We start from the raw sequence: 25,081 nt of genomic DNA, 5'->3' as shown, positions 1-25,081 counted from the left end.
AGCAAGGAAATCTTTTAGCCAAGGATTAATGCCCTCATGGCCCATTTCCACACTAGGCATCTTTATATGTAACTTCCTGCAAAATATGTTGTGGGTGTCCTAAGTGTCTCCTTAAAGTATAACACATACTTTTAATTGCAACCTCATGCTTCAACCATAAACACATAACATATTGGACACTTATGGATATATATTAACCTGAAATGAGTTTGTAAAAAAGGCTTTGCTTTACACTGATGAGTCTTTTTGTTGACTTCAATGGGCTTTGGATGTGGCCTATCGACTAATGATAGGAAGTATTTAACACATTTTAGGGCACAAGAAGTCTTTTTGTGTGCGTGTCTGTTTATACACTGTCTAGCACTGTGAGGTCCTGTGCTCCAGATTTTCCTTATTGCTGTAATACAAATAATAATGATGGAAGATTTGAGATGCAAACCACTGAACCACCAGATATAAAACTGTTCTTTCCCTTCTATGTGGGAAACACAAAGCAAGTGGAGAGGATATCAAAACAAAAGAGATCACTCGTTAGTTATCTTGTATTGACATGATTGCATTTTTAAAAGTCTGTATTTAGAAAACAAAGGATATGCTTGTGACATTAACAACTCTTTTAACACATGTGATATGTTAAGTCCACATTACTACCTAGCATTTATATACAGGCAGTCCCCGGGTTACATGGATCCAACTTACATCGGATCCCTACTTACAAACAGGGTGAGGCAACCCCGCACTAGCTGCTTCCCCCCAGCAGACTAGGGAGACGCGAAGCTAGCGCCCCCTCCCCCCCCCAGCAGACCAGGGAGACGCGGAGCGGCTTTTCTCAGCAGACACCTCAGCTTGAGAATAGAAGACTGAGGGAAGTGAGGTGTGGGAGAATAAAACTGAGCTCTGGAGAAATGTTTGGCTAGAGTTTCCCCTACGATATGTACCAGTTCCGACTTACATACAAATTCAACTTAAGAACAAACCTACAGTCCCTATCTTGTACGTAACCCGGGGACTGCCTGTATAATATATTTAGATTTTTGTAAGTCTGGCAGCAAAGGCAAAGACATTCTTAATCAGTGTTACTTTTTCAGTGTTCTCACTTCATTTTATAATGCTGAGGATGAGTCAAATCTTCTCCTGCCGAAATTACCTGCATTGCCAAAAAAGTAGGTGTTAAATTTCCTAATTTGTTATTTGTCATTTTTCGGGTTTTTACGTTTAATAGTACACAACTGTATTGACATAAATGAGAAGATATTTTTATTGAAAATACTTATTTCTCAAACTTTATTTTGACTTCAATTTAGCTACAGTACTACTGCAAAAATTTTTAGGTAAGAACTGATAACTTTATGTGTCTTTTTACATTCATGCTTATGATTGTGCATGGGTTACCATAATCACATTTTTATATTTTTAGTGAAGAAAAATCAGATGAGATTATGAAGCTCTTGGGAGATATAAGGTAAGTATTGTTCTTTGAAATCTTAAAATAATGGCAACTTTGGATATAAAATAATATGTAACTTTTTTTCTTAATGTTATCTACAAAAGTGGTGTCTCTTGTCAGTTATAAAAGGTAAAGAAGGATTTAATGAAATCAAGTCTTTTTTTTCTGGAGGAGTCCTTTAAGGAGTATAGAAATATTCAGCTCCATCATAGATTCCTTACTCCAAAGAGTTTACAATACAAATGGATAGACAAAGGATGGGAGAGGAAACCTAGGCATAGAAGGATGAAGTGAGTTGGCCAAAGTTTCACAGCAAGTTAGCATTACAGATAAGAATAAATACCAGTCTCTCAGGCCCAGTCCAGCCCATCTGTTGCTGTTGTAGCACCATAGAAGAAGTACCAATAATATTTATTTTCGGTTTTCGTTGCATTTAAAATTGAGTGGAGAAATGCCATTGTGTAACGATTGACCTATTCAGAGTTAAATTAGAGTAAAAGTTGCTGAATATAAAAGAAGTTTTAAAAGAGTAAATATGTTGTCTACCCTTTAGAAAGAAGAAATAGGATGTGTATATAAATCATGTTTATATATCTATACTAATGGCATTGGAGTAAGTAACCTTTTATAGAGCTTTTCATTTCTCTTATTAAACAATATTTTAACATTGTATTTAAGAATTTTGTGTTTTAATGTTAATTATTGTTCATCAAAGTCTGTAGTATGAAGATTACTTTTTAAATATTCTAAGAATAGGTATCCATATGAAATAGAAACAGCCAACTAGTGATTTACAGACTAGGCTTGTCAGAATCCAGTCAAAATGGATTTTTTTCCCTCCAATTTGGACAATTCACTGAGTAATTTCTGTGTCTTGTTATCAGGCTAAATGCCCTTGTCCTGGGAGGCAGTTCTGGATTCATTGAGATTTATGCTTATGGAATGTACAAAATTGCTACAGTAACAGAGGTAAGTGTGGGTTTTTTTATTTTTTTATTTTTAACTTTCTGTATAATTTCTTCCCTTAAAATAAACTTTATTAGTTAAACAAAGTTTTTAATTCACCTTTGGGAGTCTGGAGTAGGGATATTAGATAGCGTGTAATTGAATAGTCATGTAACCACATCAAATTTTAGCGGTTACACAACTATTCAATAATTCCTGGGGACAGGACTGGCAGCCAATGTGCTCCTGGCCCCACTCCCAGGGAGCCCTCTGTCACCCCATGCTGCTGCCTCTCTATCCAGCTCCCCACGCAGACCAGCTCTTTCCTGCTGCCCTGCATTGCTGCCTCTCATACAGAGGCAGCAGCATGGGATGGCAGCAGTCGTTGTCAATGGGAGATCCAAGCTCCCAGCAGACAGGGGCAGCCTTTCCTATTCCCTGCCCCTGGGGTGGAGGACGCTGCTTCAGGGAGCCAGTGCAGGGGGGGAATGTGTGTAGTCGACAAATTTAACTGACAAGCCTAGGCTTATCAGTTAATGGAGTATTTGTTTACAGGTTGACATCCCTAGTGTGTTGTATTGCAACTTCAACAGTTCAATATTATGATTCTTAAAATCCAAAGAAAGGGATAGTTCTGTGTTTGTTTTAATTAATATTCTGTCAGGAAAAAAATAAAATCTTGTATCATTCAAAACAAGTTCATTATCTAATACTGATCATCCAAAACAAAATAGTAAGCACACTTCCCCCCCCCCCCCCCCCTCCATAGCTGAGACTTTTCTTTCAGTTGATATTTACACAGAAATAGAATGCAGTTTCTGTTTGAAATAAGGACATATATTTAGTTCAAAGTTAATGGATCAGTGTAATAATATATCTACTTGTTACCTGTTGGGCTATTGAGAAAATGAAATGCTTTAAAGCCTTTATATTGGACTCTTGCAGGTAGCAGGTTCTTGCCTTGGATTATGCTTGTCTAGTGACTTGAAATCACTGTCAGTCATTACTGAGGTGCAAGTTTCTCCAGATAGTGAACCAGAGATAACATATTTCCAGGTGAGTAAAATGGAGTCATCAAGAGCAAAATAGTGGTGTTTTCTACAACTATTTATTTTTGCTACTTCTATCAAACAATTATAATATATTGCCCTCATTTCTGTTTACGTAATGAAAAAAATATTTCTACATTCTCTCCAAAGGTCATGTCATATTTAATTTTTTTGAAATTTTCTTGTTGACTCTAATTGTTATAATATGTGATTGACGGTGATGAAACTCTGAAGTGTTTGCGTTTTTTGAACAGCAGCCATATTCTAAAGACTTTTTATATATACTGTCTTCCCTCTACTAAATTAACAACTAAAAGTTTCACTATTTGCTAATATAGTGAGTGAGATTACCAAACCTTTCTATATTGACACAATTTAACAATACTACACTTAAGACCTCAATTGCTGTGTCTATTACATTGCTTCTACCTCAGTCAACACACACGCATGCACACAAAACCTAATATCAAATTTTTCAGATGTATAAAAGGATTGATGTAGACAGAGCTTCTTTTGTTTAAAAAAAAAAAAATGCCAGTACTAGCATTTTGTCAACCAAGAAAAAAAAAAAAGGCAACGGTCCCTCTTTAATTGCCGTCTGTCCCGAGTGGGCCTCCGTCTGGTGCAGAGCAGCTGCTCACTTGAGGGGCTGGCTGGGTCCTGTTTCGGAGGAAAGCAGCAAGTGCTCAAAAAGTGACGGTATGCCATACTGGTGCGAACCGTCACAAAAAATGCAATCACTTGTTGTGTTAAATTTAAAAGAGGGAAAACTTGAAATGGAGAATGGGCTTGTGTAGATTTTGCTTTAGTGCACATGATCAAGTCTACTTTTACAGAAAGTAAAAAGACCATTCATTTGATTATAACTGTTTCTTCCCTTTAATATTACAGCTGGACACCAGTCTGCTATCAGTTTATTTACCTGAGGTAACTCGAATGGCCAGGAAATTTACTCATATTTCAACTCTCCTACAGGTACATTTACATTGTTACAACTTTTTTTTAATGCCACAGTTATTAGAGGCATTTATTTGGATTGGATTATTTAACCCTATTAGGGTACGTCTACACTGCAGCACTATTTCAAGATACTTTTGGTATCTCGACATAGCTATTCCATTCCTTGACAGTGCGCCTGTTACTTCAAAATAAATTTTGGAATAATTGGTGTGCTCATCTGACATCCCCGTAAACCTTTCTCCACGAGGATTAAGGCGCATTTCGGAATAGCAGTTTATTTCAAAATTTGGCGCTTACGAAATAAGCTATTTCAAAATTGACTCGAAATAAGCTATGCACTTTGAGCTAAGAGTAGACACACCCTTAGTATAAAACACTCACTAAGGTATTTAAGTTGATTTTTAAGTTAATAGAGCACAGCTTTAGAAATGTAAAGAGAAGATTCTTATGAGAATATATTTAGTCTGAATATGAAAAAATTCACTGCACTAATTTAAATTTGCATTGCAGTATATAAAGTTGTCATTGACATGTATGTGCGAAGCATGGGAAGAAATATTGATGCAGATGGACTCACGTCTAACCAAATTTGTACAGGTATTGTGTATAAGCATTTATTTGGAGAAGGTAGAGAATGAATAGCTTCTTATTTATATTATATTATTTCATATCTCAGTTCTGTTTCTTTCATGTGTAATGAGCAGCTATCACAGGATTCAGAGGGAAGCTATAGTCCATTAGTAATTAATGTTTGCCTGGTGCTTTGAAGTTGAAAAAGCATTGTTTGAGGGCTCAGTAGTATTATCCTGTGACATTCTAGTCCAGTGATGACTATTGTTAAGTTTTATTATTTTAATGTATTCATGTTAATGCAGTAGCAATGGCTGTCCACTAGTATAAATATTGGCTGATTGCTTTCTTATTAGATTTGTGTTTTCTAACCCACTGAATATGCTTGTGTTAGAAACTGACTGGCCCCTCCATGAAAGTGTACAACTTGAGCAATATGTTTACACTCTTAATTTCTGAGTGGCTCAAGTTGAATTCTTTTTTTATAAGCAAATAATTTCCTAGCACAGATTCCAATTATCATAACTATTGATCTGCAGAATCTGCACCTTGGTTCATCTCAACTGGCTTTACGTCAAGTAGGAAAAAGTATAGTAGAGTATGTGCAAGTGAGCTATTTATTAAATACTGCTGGAGTGGCTTACATTTTGTAAGTATTTGAAACACACATTTTAAAAATGATTTGGTACCATAGATTCTTAATTAATAAAAATAATGTTCAAAACTCTTATCATTAATGGTATATATGTGAAAGTAGTGAACTTTTTTCCTATTTTAATCATTGAGTTTGCAGTGATCAAGAGTTTCTCTTCTGCGTTCAATGATGTATTTTGTTTCTCTGTATTTTAAATTAGGTATTTAAAATTCTAATGTTGCAAATTGGTAATTAAATAAAAATCATCAGTTTATTTTAGTAATTTATGATTAACAGGAAAAGAACACAACCACTTCTGTACAGGATGAGTTTATGCAGCTGCTCTTGTGGGGCAAAGCAAGGTAAGTGCTGGGGGTTTTATATTTTAGTTTCAACTTTTAAATGTGCATTTAGATTAAAGGAAAACACTTATTTTAATTTTTGTCACTTAGCCTTGAACTTCAAGCACTTTTAATGAACCAACTAACAGTAAAGGTATGATGATATTTACTATATTTAAATGGTCTATTTTAGTATTTTTCATAAGTGTCTTATTAATATACTGTAATAAAGTATGTCTCTTTTCTATCAGGGTTTAAAAAAGCTTGGTCAGTCCATAGAGTCTTCCTACTCCAGTATACAAAAATTAGTCATAAGTCACTTGCAGAGGTATGTCATAGGGTTTGTACAAATCTTAATGAATTACACAAATAAATGTATTAGTAAGTATTTGTTGGAAAGAAACTGAGACCAATAAAAACATAATCACTTCTTGCCACGATCCTACAAAGTTTAGTTTTATTATTTTGTGACATCAGAAAACTATAAAATGTAGTTTGAACATTAACTTTTGTCTCCCTAAAGCACTGAAAGGGAATAAATATTTGATTGATATAACTTATTAGCACTAGAAAAGCTATAGGAAATGTGCTGTATCTGATGTTTAAGAGCTGTGGGGCTCTGATTTAAAAAATAGTGGTAATACATTTGTACAGAATGCTTGCTCTCTGTAAAATGAGGATAGCGATAGATTTGAAAGATCTTTACAAAGTAAGCATGAGAAAGTGATTTATGAGTAAGAAATTATTCATGTATAAAATGCTTGTCAGTTAAACAATGAGTCTCCACTTAATTGAGAAATTGTCCTTCTTTGTAATAGTGGTTCTGAGGCACTGTTGTACCATTTGAGTGAATTGAAAGGAATGGCATCATGGAAACAAAAATATGAGTCTCTTGGATTGGATGCAGCAGGAATTGAAGGTACAGTAATTGGCTCACTACTTATCCCGCTAATGTTACTTTTGAAAATTAAAAATGATTGTTCTATTTGCAGATGCTATTACAGCAGTGGGCTCCTTCATCTTGAAAGCAAATGAGCTTCTTCAGTAAGTATTTATTTGGAGAGTTGCAACATAATTTTATTTTCAAATATAAGAATGTAATGCGTAGCTAAACTGAATGTTAGAAAAATCTTCAGCGTCATTTTATGTATAAGAAGAATCCACTGCAGCAACTGTACTATCATCTTCTTTTAGTGTTGCCAGGTGTCGGTTTTTTGCCCGGACGGTCCGTTATTCGTGGCCCCTAGCCGATTAAAAAAAAACAGAAAATACTGGATGGGAGGAGTGCAGGGATTTTTTTTTTTTTTTTTTTTTTGCTTAACAACTTTGGTTGGTCTCCTGTTTTGTTGTTGTTGTTGTTTCCCTCAACCAGTTTTTTTCCTGCCATGTTTGGGATTTTTTGTGAAAGCATCTGGCAACCCAATCTTCTTTATTAAAAACATAATTGAAATGATCAAGTGGAGATAGTGGAGTGATGAATAGGGGAACCAAAGTGGATCATAGCAAAAATAGTAGTATAACTGGTACAATTAAGGCATTTTATTCTATGGTGTGAGTATCAATTTTGTAGACACTAGTATCCTTTGGAAAAAACAGCATGTGATCTTGTAATTGGAGACTACCAGGCTTAGTCTACACTGTAGGGTTTTTGCGTAAAAGTGCGTACAGACTTCAAAGCACATCGCAAAAGTAATGTGCTTTTGCACAAGAGAGTGTCCATACTGCATGGACACTCCTGCGCAAGAAAGCTCTGATGGCCATTCACAGCCTGTGCTTTTTCTGATAGGGGTTTCTTGCGCAAAAACCCCTCCGAAGCATCCACACCTGTCTTTTTGTGCAAGAGCTGTAGCGTAAAAAAGAATTATTCCTCGTGGGGAGAGAATTAACTCTACTGGCAAAAGCCCTCTGTTCTGTCAATTTACTTGTGCAAAAATGCACTTGAGATGTAGAGACACTGCTGGTTTTTGTGCAAAAACCTTGTAGTGTAGACATAGCCTCAGAGTGTACATGCACAAGAGGCTAAATTGCAGTTACATAGACAACCTTTGTTCTAGCATTTCCTGTCTTTTAAAGGCTTGATTTTGCAACCTTAATAATGGTTAACATGAATCTTTTAACCTAGCTAAATTTGTGGGTAATATTTTATATTGTTTAGTCCACAGTTCATTTTTCAACAAAATTTAGTTCTCTTAATGTAATGTAATTTCTAAAGAGCAGAGTAGTTTTAAACTTAGGTATATAGTCCCTGTTAATTTTCCTTTCACATAGTTTGTGTATGTGCAATTTCCTAGGTTATTTAAAAAACTGAAAAAAGGAGAAATTCCATTAGGTAGCATCATGTTGATACCCACATGGGTCATCAGCAGGTTTGCAACCTTTAGCTCCTCTGCCACTTGAGGTAATGGATTAACAGCAATAGTATGTATGTATGGACTGTATGTTTAATATGTATTAGGGATGTTAAAATGTGGTTAATTAAGTAAACGTGTAGCTGCTGAAAATTTTAAGTTACATTGTTACATATGGGGTAGGCTGTCAGCTCCCCGGGAGCCGGTCATGGCGATCCAGCGAGCCTGTCCCTGCACTGCTGCCTCTGATACAGAGGCAGCAGCATGGGGGTGAGGAGGCAGCTCCTCTGGAGCCAGCTCCCCGTGCATACTGGGAGCCTGCCTGTAACCATGACAGTTAACCAGTGAGCCCAGGTTTATTGGTTAACCATGTACATGGTTATACTTTCATATACCTAGTATGTGTGGGAGCAGAGTGTCAGGCAGGAGCCAGCTGCCACCTTGCGCTGCTGCTTCTGATAAAGCCAGCTCCCTGTGCACTTTGGCTCCCAGGGAATTGGCTGTTGCCCTTATGTGTAACTGCTTAACTGCTGAAATTTGCAGCAGCTAAAATGGTTAGCCAGTTACACTCATTGGATATGGAAGGCTGAGTGGGAGGATTCTCGAAGTATGGAGTGAGGCTTGGCAGGGGGATCCAGATACAGGGTGTTTGATGAACATGGGAACAGCTCCCCTTACCATGACTGCTCCCCTTGCTGCTCAGGGGTTACGGGTGCAGGAAGCAGGATGCTGAGCTTTCTGGAGCTGGGGGAGGTTTCTGGAGTAGGTTCGACCCAGCCCTGGCCGCTTCTTGTAGGGGAATTCCGTTTCTCCCCCTTACCTCCAGTCCAGCTGGGACTAACAGCTGATCCTGGTTCAGAGTAGGAACCACCAACTGGGATATCCCAAGCCTCATGATAATTTACTTTTCCATCAGCTGTCCTGGGTGCCTGAAATGATATACGTACACTGCTAGGGAGGGGTGTCTGACTATTCTTGCTGGTTCCCTTTACTTCCCTTTCAGAAAGTTACTTTTCTGTGGGGAAACAGAACTGTGTGTGGGGGGACAATTTCTGCACACATGCAGTAGCCAGAATTCCCCCAAGAATAGCATTTGAATCAAATGCTTCCTTCTCCACACTGTTCAAATGTTGATAGGAGGATTGTTGAGAGCACAGCGAGATAAATTTCCCTACTTTCAGCTCCAGTACTTTGCTCTGAGCTGCTAGGAGCAGGAATTACAAAAAATTCTAACTTCACCCCTATAGCCTGGAAGAAGTATGCTCCACTGCCCTGTGGGGTTAGTACATGTACAGACCTATTGTCTGTAGGAGTTTTGAGGCATTGTACATTCACAGTGAGGATGAAATCTTCAGAGATTTTAGTTAGGGTTTAGCAAATCTCTACAGAGCATTTGTGAGCCGTGATCCTTCTCCCCCAAAAAAGTCTAATAATTTGGAAAAATACGGGGTGAATTCTCATGCAGACAGAAAAAGGCACACCCCAGCCACAAGTATCCATCCTTCTTCCAAATGTCAAGTCCCTGATCTTGAATGTAGCGGTGCTCCAGCACATCAAAGAAAATGTCAGCAGCATCTTTTAAACTGATAAATGTATTTTTCCCAAACATTGCTCTTCAAAATGTGTGAACCAATTTGGCTGAAATTATCCAAAACAATTCAGCCTGAGGCAGACATCTAGCATGGAAAAATTCAACTTAAACTTTTAAAGTTTGGCAAAGTTATAAACACCTGAAAGCAATCTTGTAATGGGAAGTGCAAGACCAACGTAATGAAAGGCATTAGTACCATCTCCACCTACAGCACAGTTAGGACTTCCACATAGTCTTGCATCTTTTATTAGATCAAGTCTTTTACTATTTTTATTTTTTTATATAGAGTTATAGACAGTAGTATGAAAAACTTCAAAGCATTTTTCCGATGGTTGTATGTGGGTAAGTGTAATTATATTTTAAATGTCTCATATGTGCTTTATATTTTAATTATTCTCTTTGGAATTGTCATAGCATATTAGGATTAGTGTAAAAATATGTGGCTGTGGCTTAATTTGTGGAATTGGCTTCTAACAAATGTAGTTATGCAGTATTATAAGCTCCTTGATATCTTCACAAAAATTAAATGATGAAAAGAGCCAGTATTGTATTTATATATTGGCAAAAAATAGATTGACTAAATCCAGTTGTGGAGCTGGTATTATGACTTTTTATTTATTTCTATCCTGGAAATTCATGTGCGTTAAAGTGACTTTTTTCCTTTAGGGGGAGGGAGAAATCTCTGGCTATGATTTATCTCCTGTTTATTAACAGTTGCATCACTTGACCCCTCTAAGGCTGTGTCCAGACTCCATGCCTCCGTCGACGGAGGCATGTAGATTAGCGAGATCGGAAGAGGGAAATGAAGCCGCGATTAAAATAATCGCGGCTTCATTTAAATTTAAATGGCTGCCCCGATCTGCCGATCAGCTGTTTGTCGGCAGATCGGGAGAGTCTGGACGCGATGCCCCGAAAAAGAAGCCTTTCTTCATCGACACAGGTAAGCCTCGTGAAACCAGGTTTACCTGTGTCGATGAAGAAAGGCTTCTTTGTCGGGGCATCGCGTCCAGACTCTCCCGATCTGCCGACAAACAGCTGATCGGCAGATCGGGGCAGCCATTTAAATTTAAATGAAGCCGCGATTATTTTAATCGCGGCTTCATTTCCCTCTTCCGATCTCGCTAATCTACATGCCTCCGTCGACGGAGGCATGGAGTCTGGACACAGCCTAAGTGAAGAATAGTCATTTATTTGAGAAATCATTTGCTCCCCTGATTTCAAAATCTATATTAGTATTGAATCATGCTAATAAATAAAATCCAGGAAACTTGCGTGATTCCTTGTTCTTTGTGCTAGTCAATATTTCAATATGCTAGAGTAAACTTTCCTGCTCTGTCATCTGTATCTTAATATTTTACCTTAGGAAAATTTTAATTGTATTGAAAATATGTTTTGCTCTTATAATTTTCCCCTAGCCATGCTAAGGATGTCAGAAGATCATGTTCTTCCAGAGCTGAACAAGGTAGTAGTAACTTCTTCCTTGTCAGATGTTTTTTATAATATTTCAGTGTTAATCATAGAATCATAGAATCATAGGCCTGGAAGGGACCTCGAGAGGTCATCGAGTCCAGCCCCCCGCCCTCAAGGCAGGACCCAGCTCCGTCTACACCATCCCTGACAGATGTCTATCTAACCTGTTCTTAAATATCTCCAGAGAGGGAGATTCCACCACCTCCCTTGGCAATTTATCCCTGCAAGGTGCATGGAAATTTTTTAAAGACACCATAATAGAGACCCAACTTAAATGTAAACTCCAAATTAAAAAAAACATGGCAAGAGACCTAAAAAAGTCACCGTGGTTTAACTACCATGTAAAAGAAGCAGTGAGGGACAAAAAGGCATCTTTTAAGAAGTGGAAGTCCAATCCTAGTGAGATAAAGAGAAAGGAACATAAACACTGTCAAATCAAGTGTAAAAATGTAATAAGAAAAGCAAAAAAAAAAAAAAAAATTTGAGGAACAGCTAGCCAAAAACTCAAAAAGAAATAACAAAATGTTTTTTAAGTACATTAGAAGCAGGAAGCCTGCTAAAAAACCTGTGGGTCCCCTAGACTATCGAGATATAAAAGGAGCAATGAAGGACGATAAAGCCATTGCAGAGAAACTAAATGATTTCTTTGCTTCGGTCTTCACGGCTGAGGATATTAGGGAGATTCCCAAATCTGCGCCATCTTTTGTGGGTGATGAATCTGAGGAACTGTCCCGGATTGAAGTGTCATTAGAGGAGGTTTTGGAACAAACAGAAAAATTTAATGTTAACAAATCTCCTGGACCGGATGGCATTCATCCAAGGGTTCTAAAAGAACTCGAATGGGAAATTGCTGAACTATTATCTGTGGTTCGTAACCTGTCCTTTAAATCGGCTTCCGTATCTGATGACTGGAAGGTAGCTAATATGACACTTATATTTAAAAAGGGCTCTAGAGGCGATCCTGGCAATTACAGACTGGTAAGTCTAACTTCAGTACCAGGCAAATTAGTCGAAATAATAGTAAAGAATAAAATTGTCAGGCACATAGAAGAACATAATTTGTTGGACAAAAGTCAACATGGTTTCTGTAAAGGGAAATCATGTCTTACTAATCTATTAGAGTTCTTTGAAGGGGTTAACAAACATGCAGACAAGGGGTAGATATAGTATACTTAGATTTTCAGAAAGCCTTTGACAAGGTCCCTCACCAAAGGCTCTTGTGTAAATTACATTGCCATGGGATAAGAGGGAAGGTCCTTTCTTGGATTGAGAACTGGTTAAAAGACAGGAAACAAAGGGTAGGAATAAATGGTAAATTTTCAGAATTGAGAGGGGTAACTAGTGGTGTCCCCCAAGGGTCAGTCCTGGGACCAGTCCTGTTCAACTTATTCATAAATGATCTGGAGAAAGGGGTAAGCAGTGAGGTGGTAAAGTTTGTGGATGATACTAAACTGTTTAAGATAGTCAAGACAGAAGCAGACTGTGAAGAACTTCAAAAAGATCTCACCAAACTGAGTGATTGGGTAACAAAATGGCAAATGAAATTTAATGTGGATAAGTGTAAAGTAATGTACGTTGGAAAAAAATAACCCCAACTATACGTATAGTATGATGGGGTCTAATTTGGCTATGACAAATCAGGAAAGAGATCTTGGAATTATCATGATAGTTCTCTGAAAACTTCTACACAGTGTGCAGCAGCGGTCAAAAAGGCAAATAGAATGCTAGGAATTATTAGGAAAGGGATAGAAAATAAGACACAGAATATCTTACTGTCCCTGTATAAAACTATGGTACGCATACATCTTGAATACTGTGTACAGATGTGGTCTCCTCACCTCAAAAAAGATATTTTGGCCTTGGAAAGGGTTCAGAAAAGGGCAACTAAAATGATTAGGGGTTTGGAACGGGTCCCATATGAAGAGAGGTTAAAATGACTGGGACTTTTCAGTTTAGAAAAGAGGAGACTGAGAGGGGATATGATAGAGGTATATAAAATCATGAGTGGTGTGGAGAGGACGAATAAAGAAAAGTTATTTATTATTTTCCATAATAGAAGAACTAGAGGACACCAAATGAAATTCATGGGTAGCAGGTTTAAAACTAATAAAAGCAAGTTCTTCTTCACACAGTGTGTAGTCAACCTGTGGAACTCCTTGCCAGAGGAGGCTGTGAAGGCTAGGACTATAACAGTTTAAAGAGAAGCTAGCTAATTTCATGGAGGTTAGGTCCATAAAAGGCTATTAGTCAGGGCATAGAAATGGTGTCCCTGGCCTCTGTTTGTCACAGGCTGGAGAGGGATGGCAGGAGACAAATAGCTTGCCTCTTTGATGGCAGGAGTCATGTTATTGACTCATTCAATTTGTGATCCAGTATAATCCCCATATCCGTTTCATCAGTGCTGTTGCCCAGCCAAATATTTGCCATTTTGAAGTTTCTATTTGATTTTTGTTCCTTAGAATAGTACCATGCTGTCCTACACGCTAGCCTCTAGCCACGTGTTGCTCTTTGGCCGGTTGAGTATGGCTAGTTTGCTCTAACAAACTGGCTAGTACTTTGCATTGAATTTGGTACTTTATTGAATTTCATCTTGTTGATTTCAAATCAGTTTTCTTAATTAAGCTTTTAAATTCTAATCCTGTCCATTGATGTACTTGCATCTCTTCCCATCTTAGTGTCATCTGCAAATTTAAGTCATTAATAAAAATATTGAATAATATTACATCATAGGACAGACACCAGGTACGTGACCCCATTAGACAGTGATCCTGATAACTGCTGTTTGATTACAGTCTTTCAAACAGTAGTACACCCAACTTACAGTAATTTTATCTAGATCACATTTTTCTGGTTTGTTGTTGAGATTGTCATATTGGAATGTGCTTCTAATGTGTATATATAGAACCTCTTTAGATTGCCTTTTATGGTCCTCACAAGGTACAGTTCATTTTGTTCTTACATACTTGAGCTAGTTTTTTTTTTAACTTAACTGTACTAAAATCAAAGAAAGAAAATAGGTAGGTTTGGCTTGGTTTGTTCTTGACGAATACACAAATGCTATAACTTATTAGCCTATTATCCTCTTATTTGCTTACAAATTGAGTATATTAATTTAATTCCAGTATATTTCCAAATATTAAAGTTGGGCTGACTGATCTATAATTCCTCTGGTTCTTTTTGTTACCCTTTAGACAGTGATGTTTGCCCTTCATTAGTTCTCTGCGATGTTACCCATCTTCTCATGAATAGTTCTGGGATTTTTCAGTTACAGATTGAACCTCCCAAAACTGGGACTCTCTTGTCCGTCAACATCCATGGTGCAGTAGGACCACAGATGTTCCTGGATGTGGGAGTCTTGGCTGGGAACCCCAGTGGCAAGAGGGCCGTTGGCTCAGAGTTCAGCGGGCCTGGACCTGGGACAGGGGCCAGAATCCCAGTAGTGCAGCCAAGGACGTGGCAGCCCAAGTAGTAGAGCCAGGGACACAGCAGCTGTGGCAGTCCCAGTAGAAGGACCGGGGTCACAGAAGCTGCAGCAGCCTGGTAACGGGGCTGGAGATGCTGCAGCCCTGATAGCGGGACCGGGGATGCAGCATTCCAGGCTGCTGGGGCCTCAGCAGCATGGCAGCCCGGTGGGGTGAGTAGGGCTGGCAATGGGCAGGGGAGGTGGGCTGGGGAGCCAGTAGCCGGGGATCTTCTCTGGTCCAGCAAGTTCCTTCTTTCAAGACCGGTCAGGTCCTGAGGATGTTGGATCAGAGAGGTCCAACCTGTAGTGTAAGTACTCTAGGGGGAATTTCATCAGAACCTGCTGACTTAAATACAGTTAACATAGCTACGTGTTTTGCCTTTTCTTTCCCTTTTGGGCTTGTGTTCCTTTCTCCTGGTTTAATATTAATTGTGTCGTGTCTTGTCATGATTTACCTTTTTGTGAAGACTGAAGCAAAATTTGCATTAAACACTTCAGTCTTCTTGATGCTGTCCACTATTACTTGTCCTTATCCACTAAGTAGAGGACATACGCTTTCTTTCCTCTTGATCCTAATATATGTATAGAATCTCTTTGGATTGCCTTTTATATCCTTTGCAAGGTACAACTAATTTTGTCTTTACATACTTTTGTCTTTCACTTCTTTGTAGGAATCTTTTTTTGATTTGCAGGTCATTAAAGCTCTTGAGGAAGTAATATTGACCTCCTTTTCTTTTCTTTTCTTTTCTTTTCTTTTCTTTTCTTTTCTTTTCTTTTCTTTTCTTTTCTTTTCTTTTCTTTTCTTTTCTTTTCTTTTCTTTTCTTTTCTTTTCTTTTCTTTTTTACATCAGGCTTGTTTTCTGTCGAATCTTTAATATTTTCCCTTTGGGACAGCTTTTAGCTCTCCTCAACTCTTTTTCCCTCTGATTTTTCATTTTATGAGTTCATTAAAATTTGTGTTTTTAAGTCAATTTTTTTTCTTACTTGCTGTTCACTTCTTCCTTTTTTAAGAATCACAAAATCTATTATTTCATGATCACTTTCACTCAAAGTGTTTTCAAGTTCACAACCATTTTCTCCTTGTTAGTCAGAATCAGGTCTAAAAACATCCTCCACCTACTGAAAGAAAAATTGTCCCCAATATGTTTCAATAACTTATTGGACACTTCGATTTGTGTTATTACTTGTAAAACAGACGCCTGGCTAGTTGAAATCTCCTATTATATCATGTCCTAGGTTTCGATATTTCTGTGGGTGTTTTTTTTTCTTCTAGAATTGCATTACCTAAAACCACCTCCTTATTTTTTGTTCTGTAAGAGACCCCTATAATGACATTGCCCTGTTCTTTTTACTCCTTTTATCGTCACCCACAGGCTTTCAATTGGTCTACCTCTCGCTCATGTGGACTTGATAACAAGTGTATATTCCTAATGTAGAATACAAAATTGTCTCCCTTGTTCCTATGTGTACCCTTTCTGAGAAAACTATGCCTATATGTACCAGTGCTCCATTTAAGAGATTTATCCCTCCAAGTTTCTGTGATGCCAGTTATGTACTTTAGTTTATGAACTAATACTCTTTCAATTATGTATAGACATCTGAAATGGTAAGCAAAGTCCCCCATTTTGCCTTCTTGTTGCTCTTACGAGCCCCCTGTAATTTTCCCTTTTTCTCCTCCAACATATAGCTGTTAAATTTGTTACAATCCATATACGTTTGAATTATAGTTATTTTATAATATTTTCCCTTTTTATTTCCAATAGATGACTCAAAAAGATATCACATTTGTTGCTGACTTTCTTACTGAACACTTCAATGAGGTAAGGTATTTTAAGTTTACTGAGTGCTTTATGTATGATCCTAATTTGATCTTGTTTCAGGCAGCTAAACTGGAAAGGCTGGTTAAACATCCTTCTTTTTTTAAAGTATCAGAGGGGTAGCCGTGTTAGTCTGAATCTGCAAAAGCGTCGAGGAGTCCTGTGGCACCTTATAGACTAACTGAAGTGTAGGAGCATAAGCTTTCGTGGGCAAAGACCCACTTCATCAGATGCATCTGACGAAGTGGGTCTTTGCCCACGAAAGCTTATGCTCCTACACTTCAGTTAGTCTATAAGGTGCCACAGGACTCCTCGTTTCTTTTTTTAAAGGGTTTCTATATGAAAAGTCATCTAATTCCCCTTATCTCAAGTATTGTCAGTCAATATTTTGTGTTGAAAATTTGTTTTATGTTTTGTTCAGGCACCAGAGCTCTACAATCGTAAAGGAAAATACTTCAACGTGGAGAGAGTTGGTCAGGTAAAGTATCAGGCTATATATTGAGATAAGAAAGACAAGATATATGGACAAGACCCAGCTGGGGAAAGAGGGACAGGAGAACAAACAATACAGTTTTAAGATTATGTGGTTACTAAAGAGCATTCCTTTTAACTCCCTTCTAACTGTTCAGCACACACAGAGCCATTAAGAGTGGATGATATTATTTTACCTCCCTGACTATTAGGAAAGGTCAAATTAAAAAGAATATTAATTGATTTAATATCTTATAAACTATTTTCCTCATATGTGTGGTGTATTTTTTTAAAAAGGGGGAATACTTGAAACTAATGATGGAATGAAGCTGCAATCTGTTTGCTTTATCAAATCAAGGAGCCACTATTATTTATTTCTAAAATTACAGTTTCAAAAAGAAAAAGTTTATAACTAACTCTGATAAAACATTCCAATTTGTTTCGATAAAGCAGCATTTTGAGTAATCTGTTATAACCTGATTTAAAATGGGCAATAAAATATTTTCCAAAGACCTGGGAAGAAGGCCCCAAACCTGGAGTATTTATTTAAAAAAATCAATTAGATGAAGGAATACGTGTCATAATATCTTCACTTAACTGAAAGTCCTTTGGTGCATGTGTCAAATTTATCTTGTTTTTAAATGTTTACTGCATGGATCTGTCATTTCTTCCAGTACTTGAAAGATGAAGATGATGACCTTGTATCCCCACCTAACACAGAGGGGAACCAGTGGTTTAACTTTCTTCAAAATAGCACACATCTTAAAGGTATTACATGCTGCTGTTATACTATGAATCAAAGATACATGTGTAGATTTGAATTACACCCAAAGAATCTCAATGGTGTAGAAACAAACATATAGATCTCAATGCTCTATAAAGTTGTCTCGCTGAAGTTCCCTACTCAATCTAGAATAAAATCACAGTTTTTTGCAAAAAAAAATTTCTCGGATATTATGGTATCCCTCTCCCTTTTATGTTCTTCTCTGCATCTTGTAAATTAAACAGCAAATAGTTGATGCTTATAATAATTGTTTTTGACTGCATCTTGGTGGTCTGAAACTCTCCTTTAATACATGTATGATAGACTATCTTGTAGACTCTTTCTGCCTGTTCACAGTCACGTAGCTTTCTTATGGCAACTATTGCAATTGTTTGTGATGAAATAGGCCTGGAAAGTTGTGTAATATAATTTAGGTATATTTTCATTTGATTTAGTGGCTGGAAATAGCCTGCACAATGTAACCGGCCAGCATACTGCCACCAGCAGAGAGCACTGCATCACATTTTGAGATTGATTGTATGAAACAGTTTCTTGTTAATTTCACAAGTCAGCAAGTATTTGTATATATGCTTGCCTTGTTTTATGCATAGAAATGTAAGCATGATGGATCTAGGAATGTTATAAGATGTTTTGTGATTTATGCTATATTTCTAGTTTATAGTAGTTTATTTTACCTTCAAATTCAGTATTTATTCTTAGGTCAGTAAAATCTTTGAAGAGAAATGAATTAGATAGACTTTAGAAGATAATTAATAACAATCTTAAAAGGGTGTGCATGAAATGTATCATGTGTCAAAGCATGGAAATTCAAGATGAAAATATTTCCATTGTACCCAGACATTGTACCCAGACAGTAGATTTGCTAGGAGAAAAGAAACATTTTTGGTATAGCAGGATACTCCATGATGTATGTATTCCTAGCAAACTCACTTAACTGTATCTTTACAAATAATTGTATTTTTCACCAAAACCTAATTATTTGTTTGCAGAAAGTCCACTGCTATTTCCCTATTATCCTCAGAAATCACTGCATTTTGTCAAAAGGCGAATGGAGGGGATTATTGATCAGTGTTTACAAAAACCAGCTGTAAGTCCTGTTTGTTACAAACTGTATGTATTTGGGGCCAGCAATTACTGTTGTTTTGATCTTTAGAGTAAATTTAGTACTCATTGAAGGTTCACATGACATGCCCTCAGGGTTGCCTTCTCCTACTTAGCCATAAGCAAGGTACTACATGGATGGCAGCTTTCCCTTCCAGAGTGTCTCAAGCCTGTCATGGGACTGAGAATAAAGTTAAATCTCCCTGCCTCTTCTGTTCTATGCCTCTCCTGAGCATCACACACACAACCAGTATCCTTTTCTAAATTAAATTCCTTTTATCTTTCAGGAAACAGTACAGTTGTTTAAATAAATAATTTTTTAAAAGCATGTCACATGATACTAGGTTTTGTGACAAGTACATTTATTCAAAGGAACTGGGCTGAATCAGTCTACTTCAGACAGGTTGTGATTATTTTTTAAAATATAGGGAGGTGTGAGTAACTGAATCAGTCTTTCTACGTTTTAGAATGTTTTAATGGTGTGTTTCAGGATGTGATTGGAAAATCAGTGCATCAAGCAGTTTGCATGCCTCTGTACAAAGGCTCTAAAAGGTATAATTTTTTTCAAGATTATGTTTAGAGTTAATTAGCACAAAATTATTGTTATTATTACTGCCTAACTTTTTTTTATTTTTCTGTTTTAGTGAGGACTCTACACCTCGATTATTTAAATTACCCTTTATGTAAGTATACTATTCTTCTTAATGCAGTCCATTTACCATGTTTTATAGTCTAATTTTTTTTTTGTATTTTAGGTGGAATAACAAATCCTCCAACTTACATTATGTTCTCTTCACCATGTTAGAAAGCTGTGTTTCTAAAATTTACATTTTGAGGCAACACACAGATGTTTCCAGGTAAGAAATGGACTGGGAGTTAAAAAGTTTTCACTTTAAGGCCTAATTTTGCAGGAAAATGTATCTAGATCTAGTTCCAAGCTTAGGACCTTGCTCTATCAAGTCTTCATTGCTGGATTGAGTTATTTTACTTTTCCATGACTGTGTGCTTCTTTATTCAAAAGAAAATGTGTCAGGTATTCTCTGCTGCTTCCTTTCAGTGAGCAGGAATAGTACTATTAAGTGAGTTCTTCATCTTTCTTTATAAACATTCATTTTGGTCATCTCCTCATATCTTGTGATAAACTTTGTATAGTTGTCACTTTGTATATCTGTAAAAATGGGATGATGATTTCATGTTACAGACAGGCTATAATGCTCTTAATTTCATAGAGTAAATCGTGCTGTGCCAGTGGTCAGTAGTTCCTGATGCCAAGATCTGCAGCACAATTCTGTAGCTTCAGTTATTTCATCCATATTGTATTTTTTCACACCCCATCATACTTGAGAATAGACACAACGTATAGACTGCTTATCTGTTCGCATCTAAATTGACTTTGCACTCTGTTCCAGAACTTGGTGTAAATCTTTGTATTCTGATATTTTGTCATGGAACTTTAAGGACAAGTAACATAGTTGGTTTTCTCCCTCCTTTAGGTCTGCTAATAATGGTCTGCTTGCTGTTGATTTTGGAAACTTCTTGAATAGCAGTATAAATGAAAGCTCAGATACAAGGTTAGTACATCTGGGAAACAGGGTAATTAGTAATTTGTCAGATTATGTTTCTTCAGCTATTTACACTTAAGCAACTTGCAGGAACAGGGTTTTTGTGAGCAGGCATCCTCATTGATCTTAATGAAGTAACAGGATTTTGGCCAGGTGGTTTACTTTATGCTTGAATTCAACTTCAAATAATCTGTCATAATTTTCTAGATGGAAAAAAATTAGTCTAGTTCTGAAACTGCTGTTGCCTAAGCATGAAATGCTGACACTTAAAAAACAGTGATCCCAAATAAGATCTTAGAAAGTAATAATAATATGACCATAAGGAGCTGAGAGATATTTTGCTGGTGGTGGAGGCAGCACGTGACACCTCACTCTCGAAGTGCAGAGAGCCACATGGAACAGAGTGGTCTGGGACTGTTGGCAGGCAGGGAAGCCTACTTGAAAGTGCTGCTGGCTGGGAGCTGCTTAGGTAAGCATCTCCTGACCAGAAATGCCTCTACCACCCCACCCCTTCCATACCCTAATTCCCTCCCAGACCCTGCACTTCCTCCTACACCCTTTCCCTAGGTCAGAATCCTTTCCTGCACCCATGCCCCCTCCTGGACCCTGCACCCCAATCCCCTGCTCCCAGGTCACAACCTCCTCCTTCAATCAAACTCCCTCTCAGACCCCATATCTGTACTCCAGTCTCCTACCCCAAGCTCCGTTCTGCACCCAGCCTCTGTATCAGACTCCACACCTCTTCCCTAGAAAAGTGCAGCCCTTGACTATTTACCAAAATCTTGAAGTGGCCGCCTATCAAAAATTATTGCCTTCCCTTGATCTAGACTATGCCTGACAGATGTTTGTCTAACCTGCTCTTAAAAATCTCCAATGATTGAGATTCCACAACTTCCGTATGTAGTTTTTTTCAGGGGTTAATCACCTTGTCAGGAAGTTTTTCCTAATGTCCAACCTAAGGATGTTAAGTATCGGGTAATTGACTAATCGAATAGTCGATGCATTTTTGCATCGACTATTCGATTAGTCGACAGGGCACTTGGCCTTTGAAGTGTAGCAACACCCAAGGCAAAAGCGCCAAAGCCCGGGGTCGGCTGGGGACTCCCCAGCTGATCCTGGGCTCCAAGCAGGGCTTCCACTTTGAAATGCTGCAAGGAGCCTGACACCAGACTCCCACGGCATTCAAAGCGGCAGCGCTGCACTCCCCAGCTGACCCTGGGATCCATGTAGTGCTGCCACTTTGAAGTAGCCCTGTCTTTTCCCTCCTCCCATTGCCGCCTCTGTCTGATAGAGGCAGCAAGGGGGGATGGGGTGGGAAACAACTAGTTGACTATCCTGTCGACTCTCCGATAAGCATTTGCTTATGGGATAGTCGACTAGTCCTTCACATCCCTAGTCCAACCTAAACCTCCTTTGTTGCAATTTAAGCCCAATGCTCCTTGTCCTATCATCAGGAATTAAGAAGAATATTTTTTCTCCCTCCCCTTTTTAACAGCCTTTTAGATACTTGAAAGCTATTATCATGTCCCCTCCCCTCTCAGTGTTCTTTTTTCCAGACTAAACAAACCCAGTTCTTTCAGTTTTTCCTCATGTGTCATATTTTCTAGATCTTAATCAGTGTTCTTGCTCTTTTTTTGGACCTTTTCCAATTTGTCCGTATTTTTCCTGAAATGTGGTACCCAGAACTGGACACAACCCAGTTGAGTTTTAATCAGCACAGGGTAGAATGGAAGAGTTACTTCTTGTGTCTTGCTTGTTGATGTTTGCTTTTTTGCAATAGTGTCACACTTTTGACTCATATTTAACTTGTCATCCCCTATGACTGCTAGGTGTCTTTCTGCAGTACTTCTTGCTAGATAGTTATTTCCCATTTTGTATGTGTGCAACTGAGTGTTCCTTCCCAAGTGGAGTACCTTTGACATTGTACTTAATTTAATTTTATCCTATTTCATCCTCAGAGCATTTCTCTAGTTGGTCTAAATCATTTTGAATTATAATCTATCCTCTAAAGCACTAGGCAACCCTTCCAGTGTGATATCATCCACAAACTTTGTAAGTGTATGGTCTATGCCATTATTTAAATCACTGATGAAGATATTGAACAGAACCAGTCCCCAAACTGATCTTTTCAGAACCCCACTCAGTATGCCCTTCCAGAATGACTACATATCTTTATGATCAATTGTCCATTTCCAGGTTAAGAACATTTCATTTTTGGGCTGAGCCAAAACTTGGATCCATATTATGAAGGATAAATATTGATAACTTTAAGATCTTTCAATATATATTCATTCAGCTTTTTCATTTAATTTTTGTAAAGCTTGATGGAATACAACTAAACAGAGCATCTGTTTTGATATAGCTTCTATGGTTGTGTTGATGCCCATTTTTATGATGATGAAACTATAACCGTGATTCTTAAAGAGAATGCTGAACAAGAAGGGAAAGAGAGAATATTGGCTCAGTTGCCTTTATCTTCAGTGTACATTGACGAGGACGAAGAAAGGGAATTCAGCTGGAATTCTAGTAAAAGGTAGGAAAACATGACTCTGAAAATTAAGAGCTGAAAAGTATATTATATAAGTATCTGATCTGTTTAGTTGTACTTAATACATGTGTATTTAAAAGAGAAAAAATAATGTTTCTTCCTCAGAAGAAAGGAGATGATGTTCACAGTTAATTACAACTTCCGAATCTAATGTTTGTGCATATTTGAGATTGCATGCCACTTATTATAATAAAAGTTTGCATCTCTTTTTTTAATAAATGGGAGAGCCAATTTTGAGAATATATTTAGGAAATACAAACGTGCTTCTGTTTAAGAGGATTTGAGCCGTGCCACTCATGAGGTACGAGAGGCTTGGATAAACAGAGTGAATGCACAAATACAGTGGCACTGAGAGTGATAGGGTAAAGAAAAATTGAGGTAATATTTCTTCCTCATACTCACAGATACAACTACTGGGAGAATTATCACTATCTGTTGAAAGAACAGAAATACCTTATCCTTGGAAGGAAAGAAAGCAGAATCAGTGTCTTCCCATATTTATTTATACTGGCATAATGGTTTCAGAGTGAGAAGAATGATTTTTGGGTACACTGTAAAAAAAGTAAATCTAGTAACAGAAAACTAGATTAATCCATCTTAAGTGTGTATAAGACTGTTGTTTGTGGGGTACCAGTTGTTCTGTGGCACCTTAGGGTACATCTACACAACAGGATTATTTCGGAATAACTGGCAATATTCTGAAATAACATAGTGAATGTCTACACTGCAACCCTTTATTTCAAAATAATGTCGAGCTGGAGGACTTCTTACTCCAACTCATGGTAACCCTCATTTCATGAGGAGTAGTGGAAGTCAAAGAAAGCTGAATTACGGTAAGCTATTTCGAATTGAAGTTGCATAGCTTAATTCGACTTTAGCCCTGCTGTGTAGACATACCCTTAGAGACTAACAAAAATATACACTATATATATTTTTGTTAATCTCTAAGGACATGTCTGCTTATTTTGAAATAACAAAGTGAGCATCCACACTACCAAGCCTGTTATTTTGAAATAATGGGCTTGTTATTTTGAAATGATAAGTCCTGCTTGTGAAGAGGAATAAGCTTGTTTCGAAATAGTTATTTCAGGAGTTATTATTTTAGAATAACTCGTTTAGAAATAACCTGGTAGTGTAGACATAGCCTAAGGTGCCACAGAACTACACATTGTTTTCAAAGTAACATACTAACACGGCCACCTTTCTGAGTCTTGTGGTGTAGTAAAACTTATTTCTGTCATTTTTGTCTGAGTTTACTTAGTGATAGAGTTGTTGCTTACACACACAAATATTGAATTTCTGTTTTTATTACATCTAGACTGGATGAGCAATCTGATGATATTCCTACACGTACTGTCTTTTTGGAGAGTCAGTGGAGAGTACTGGAAAATATGAAAGCTCAGTATGTTGCTGTGAATGGCATTCGGAAAGTTTCTTGTGTGGTAAGTAATATGTTTACAGTCTAGCATCTAAATCATTAAAGGAAATAGTTTGCTGATGCAGTGACTGAAGAGATTGCTGTTCAAAATCTGTTACTCTTCGTAGAGATGTCGATGTGTAATTGACTACATAATTAACTGATAAATCTGAGCTTAGCGGGTAATCCTGTCAACTACATGCACTCCCCCTCCCTGATTTGCTGCCTCTGTATCAGAGGCAGCGAGAGAGGAAGGTGGTGCCTGTGAGGAGCCGGCTTTTAAGTTGGCTTCCTAGGAGCACCAGAACCCATGGAGCTGCTGGCCTCCTTCATCCTCGCACTGCTGCTTCTGATAGGGGGCAAGTGGGAGCTGGTACGCATGGGAAGCTGGCTCCCCATGTATTTCAGCTCCCACAGAGCCATCTGCTCCCCACCCTCACCCTTGCTGCCTGCCACAGAGGCAGCATTACGGGGGAAGGCAGGTGCTGGTGCTTGGGTGGAGCCGGCTTAAAAGCCAGCTCCACTAGGTGGGAGTACAATGAAGGCTGTCTCAGAGCAGCTTG

At 37.8% G+C, this 25,081-nt stretch overlaps 1 protein-coding gene across 2 annotated transcripts in view; it reads left to right on the top strand.

The window, feature by feature from the left end:
• ANAPC4 (anaphase promoting complex subunit 4) overlaps positions 1 to 25,081 on the top strand; it is a 37,103-nt gene that overhangs the window by 9,809 nt on the left and 2,213 nt on the right. The window contains exons 4-27 of one of the 2 annotated variants that reach the window (XM_075930624.1): positions 1,089 to 1,163; positions 1,305 to 1,331; positions 1,418 to 1,462; positions 2,332 to 2,416; positions 3,338 to 3,448; positions 4,333 to 4,416; positions 4,912 to 4,998; positions 5,903 to 5,967; positions 6,058 to 6,100; positions 6,198 to 6,274; positions 6,765 to 6,865; positions 6,939 to 6,990; positions 10,172 to 10,227; positions 11,301 to 11,347; positions 16,582 to 16,638; positions 17,057 to 17,113; positions 17,781 to 17,874; positions 18,880 to 18,977; positions 19,482 to 19,543; positions 19,636 to 19,674; positions 19,747 to 19,848; positions 20,485 to 20,562; positions 22,916 to 23,086; positions 24,420 to 24,543. In XM_075930624.1, coding sequence (XP_075786739.1) covers positions 1,089 to 1,163; positions 1,305 to 1,331; positions 1,418 to 1,462; positions 2,332 to 2,416; positions 3,338 to 3,448; positions 4,333 to 4,416; positions 4,912 to 4,998; positions 5,903 to 5,967; positions 6,058 to 6,100; positions 6,198 to 6,274; positions 6,765 to 6,865; positions 6,939 to 6,990; positions 10,172 to 10,227; positions 11,301 to 11,347; positions 16,582 to 16,638; positions 17,057 to 17,113; positions 17,781 to 17,874; positions 18,880 to 18,977; positions 19,482 to 19,543; positions 19,636 to 19,674; positions 19,747 to 19,848; positions 20,485 to 20,562; positions 22,916 to 23,086; positions 24,420 to 24,543 — 1,837 coding nt within the window. Of the gene's footprint in view, positions 1 to 1,088; positions 1,164 to 1,304; positions 1,332 to 1,417; positions 1,463 to 2,331; positions 2,417 to 3,337; positions 3,449 to 4,332; positions 4,417 to 4,911; positions 4,999 to 5,902; positions 5,968 to 6,057; positions 6,101 to 6,197; positions 6,275 to 6,764; positions 6,866 to 6,938; positions 6,991 to 10,171; positions 10,228 to 11,300; positions 11,351 to 16,581; positions 16,639 to 17,056; positions 17,114 to 17,780; positions 17,875 to 18,879; positions 18,978 to 19,481; positions 19,544 to 19,635; positions 19,675 to 19,746; positions 19,849 to 20,484; positions 20,563 to 22,915; positions 23,087 to 24,419; positions 24,544 to 25,081 lie in introns of both variants that reach the window. The other variant, XM_075930623.1, reaches the window with a different exon arrangement.

The sequence above is a fragment of the Pelodiscus sinensis genome, chromosome 5 (assembly GCF_049634645.1).
Source record: "Pelodiscus sinensis isolate JC-2024 chromosome 5, ASM4963464v1, whole genome shotgun sequence".
Taxonomy (NCBI): Eukaryota; Metazoa; Chordata; order Testudines; family Trionychidae; genus Pelodiscus; species Pelodiscus sinensis.
This window is presented reverse-complemented; position numbering and strand designations above follow the sequence as displayed.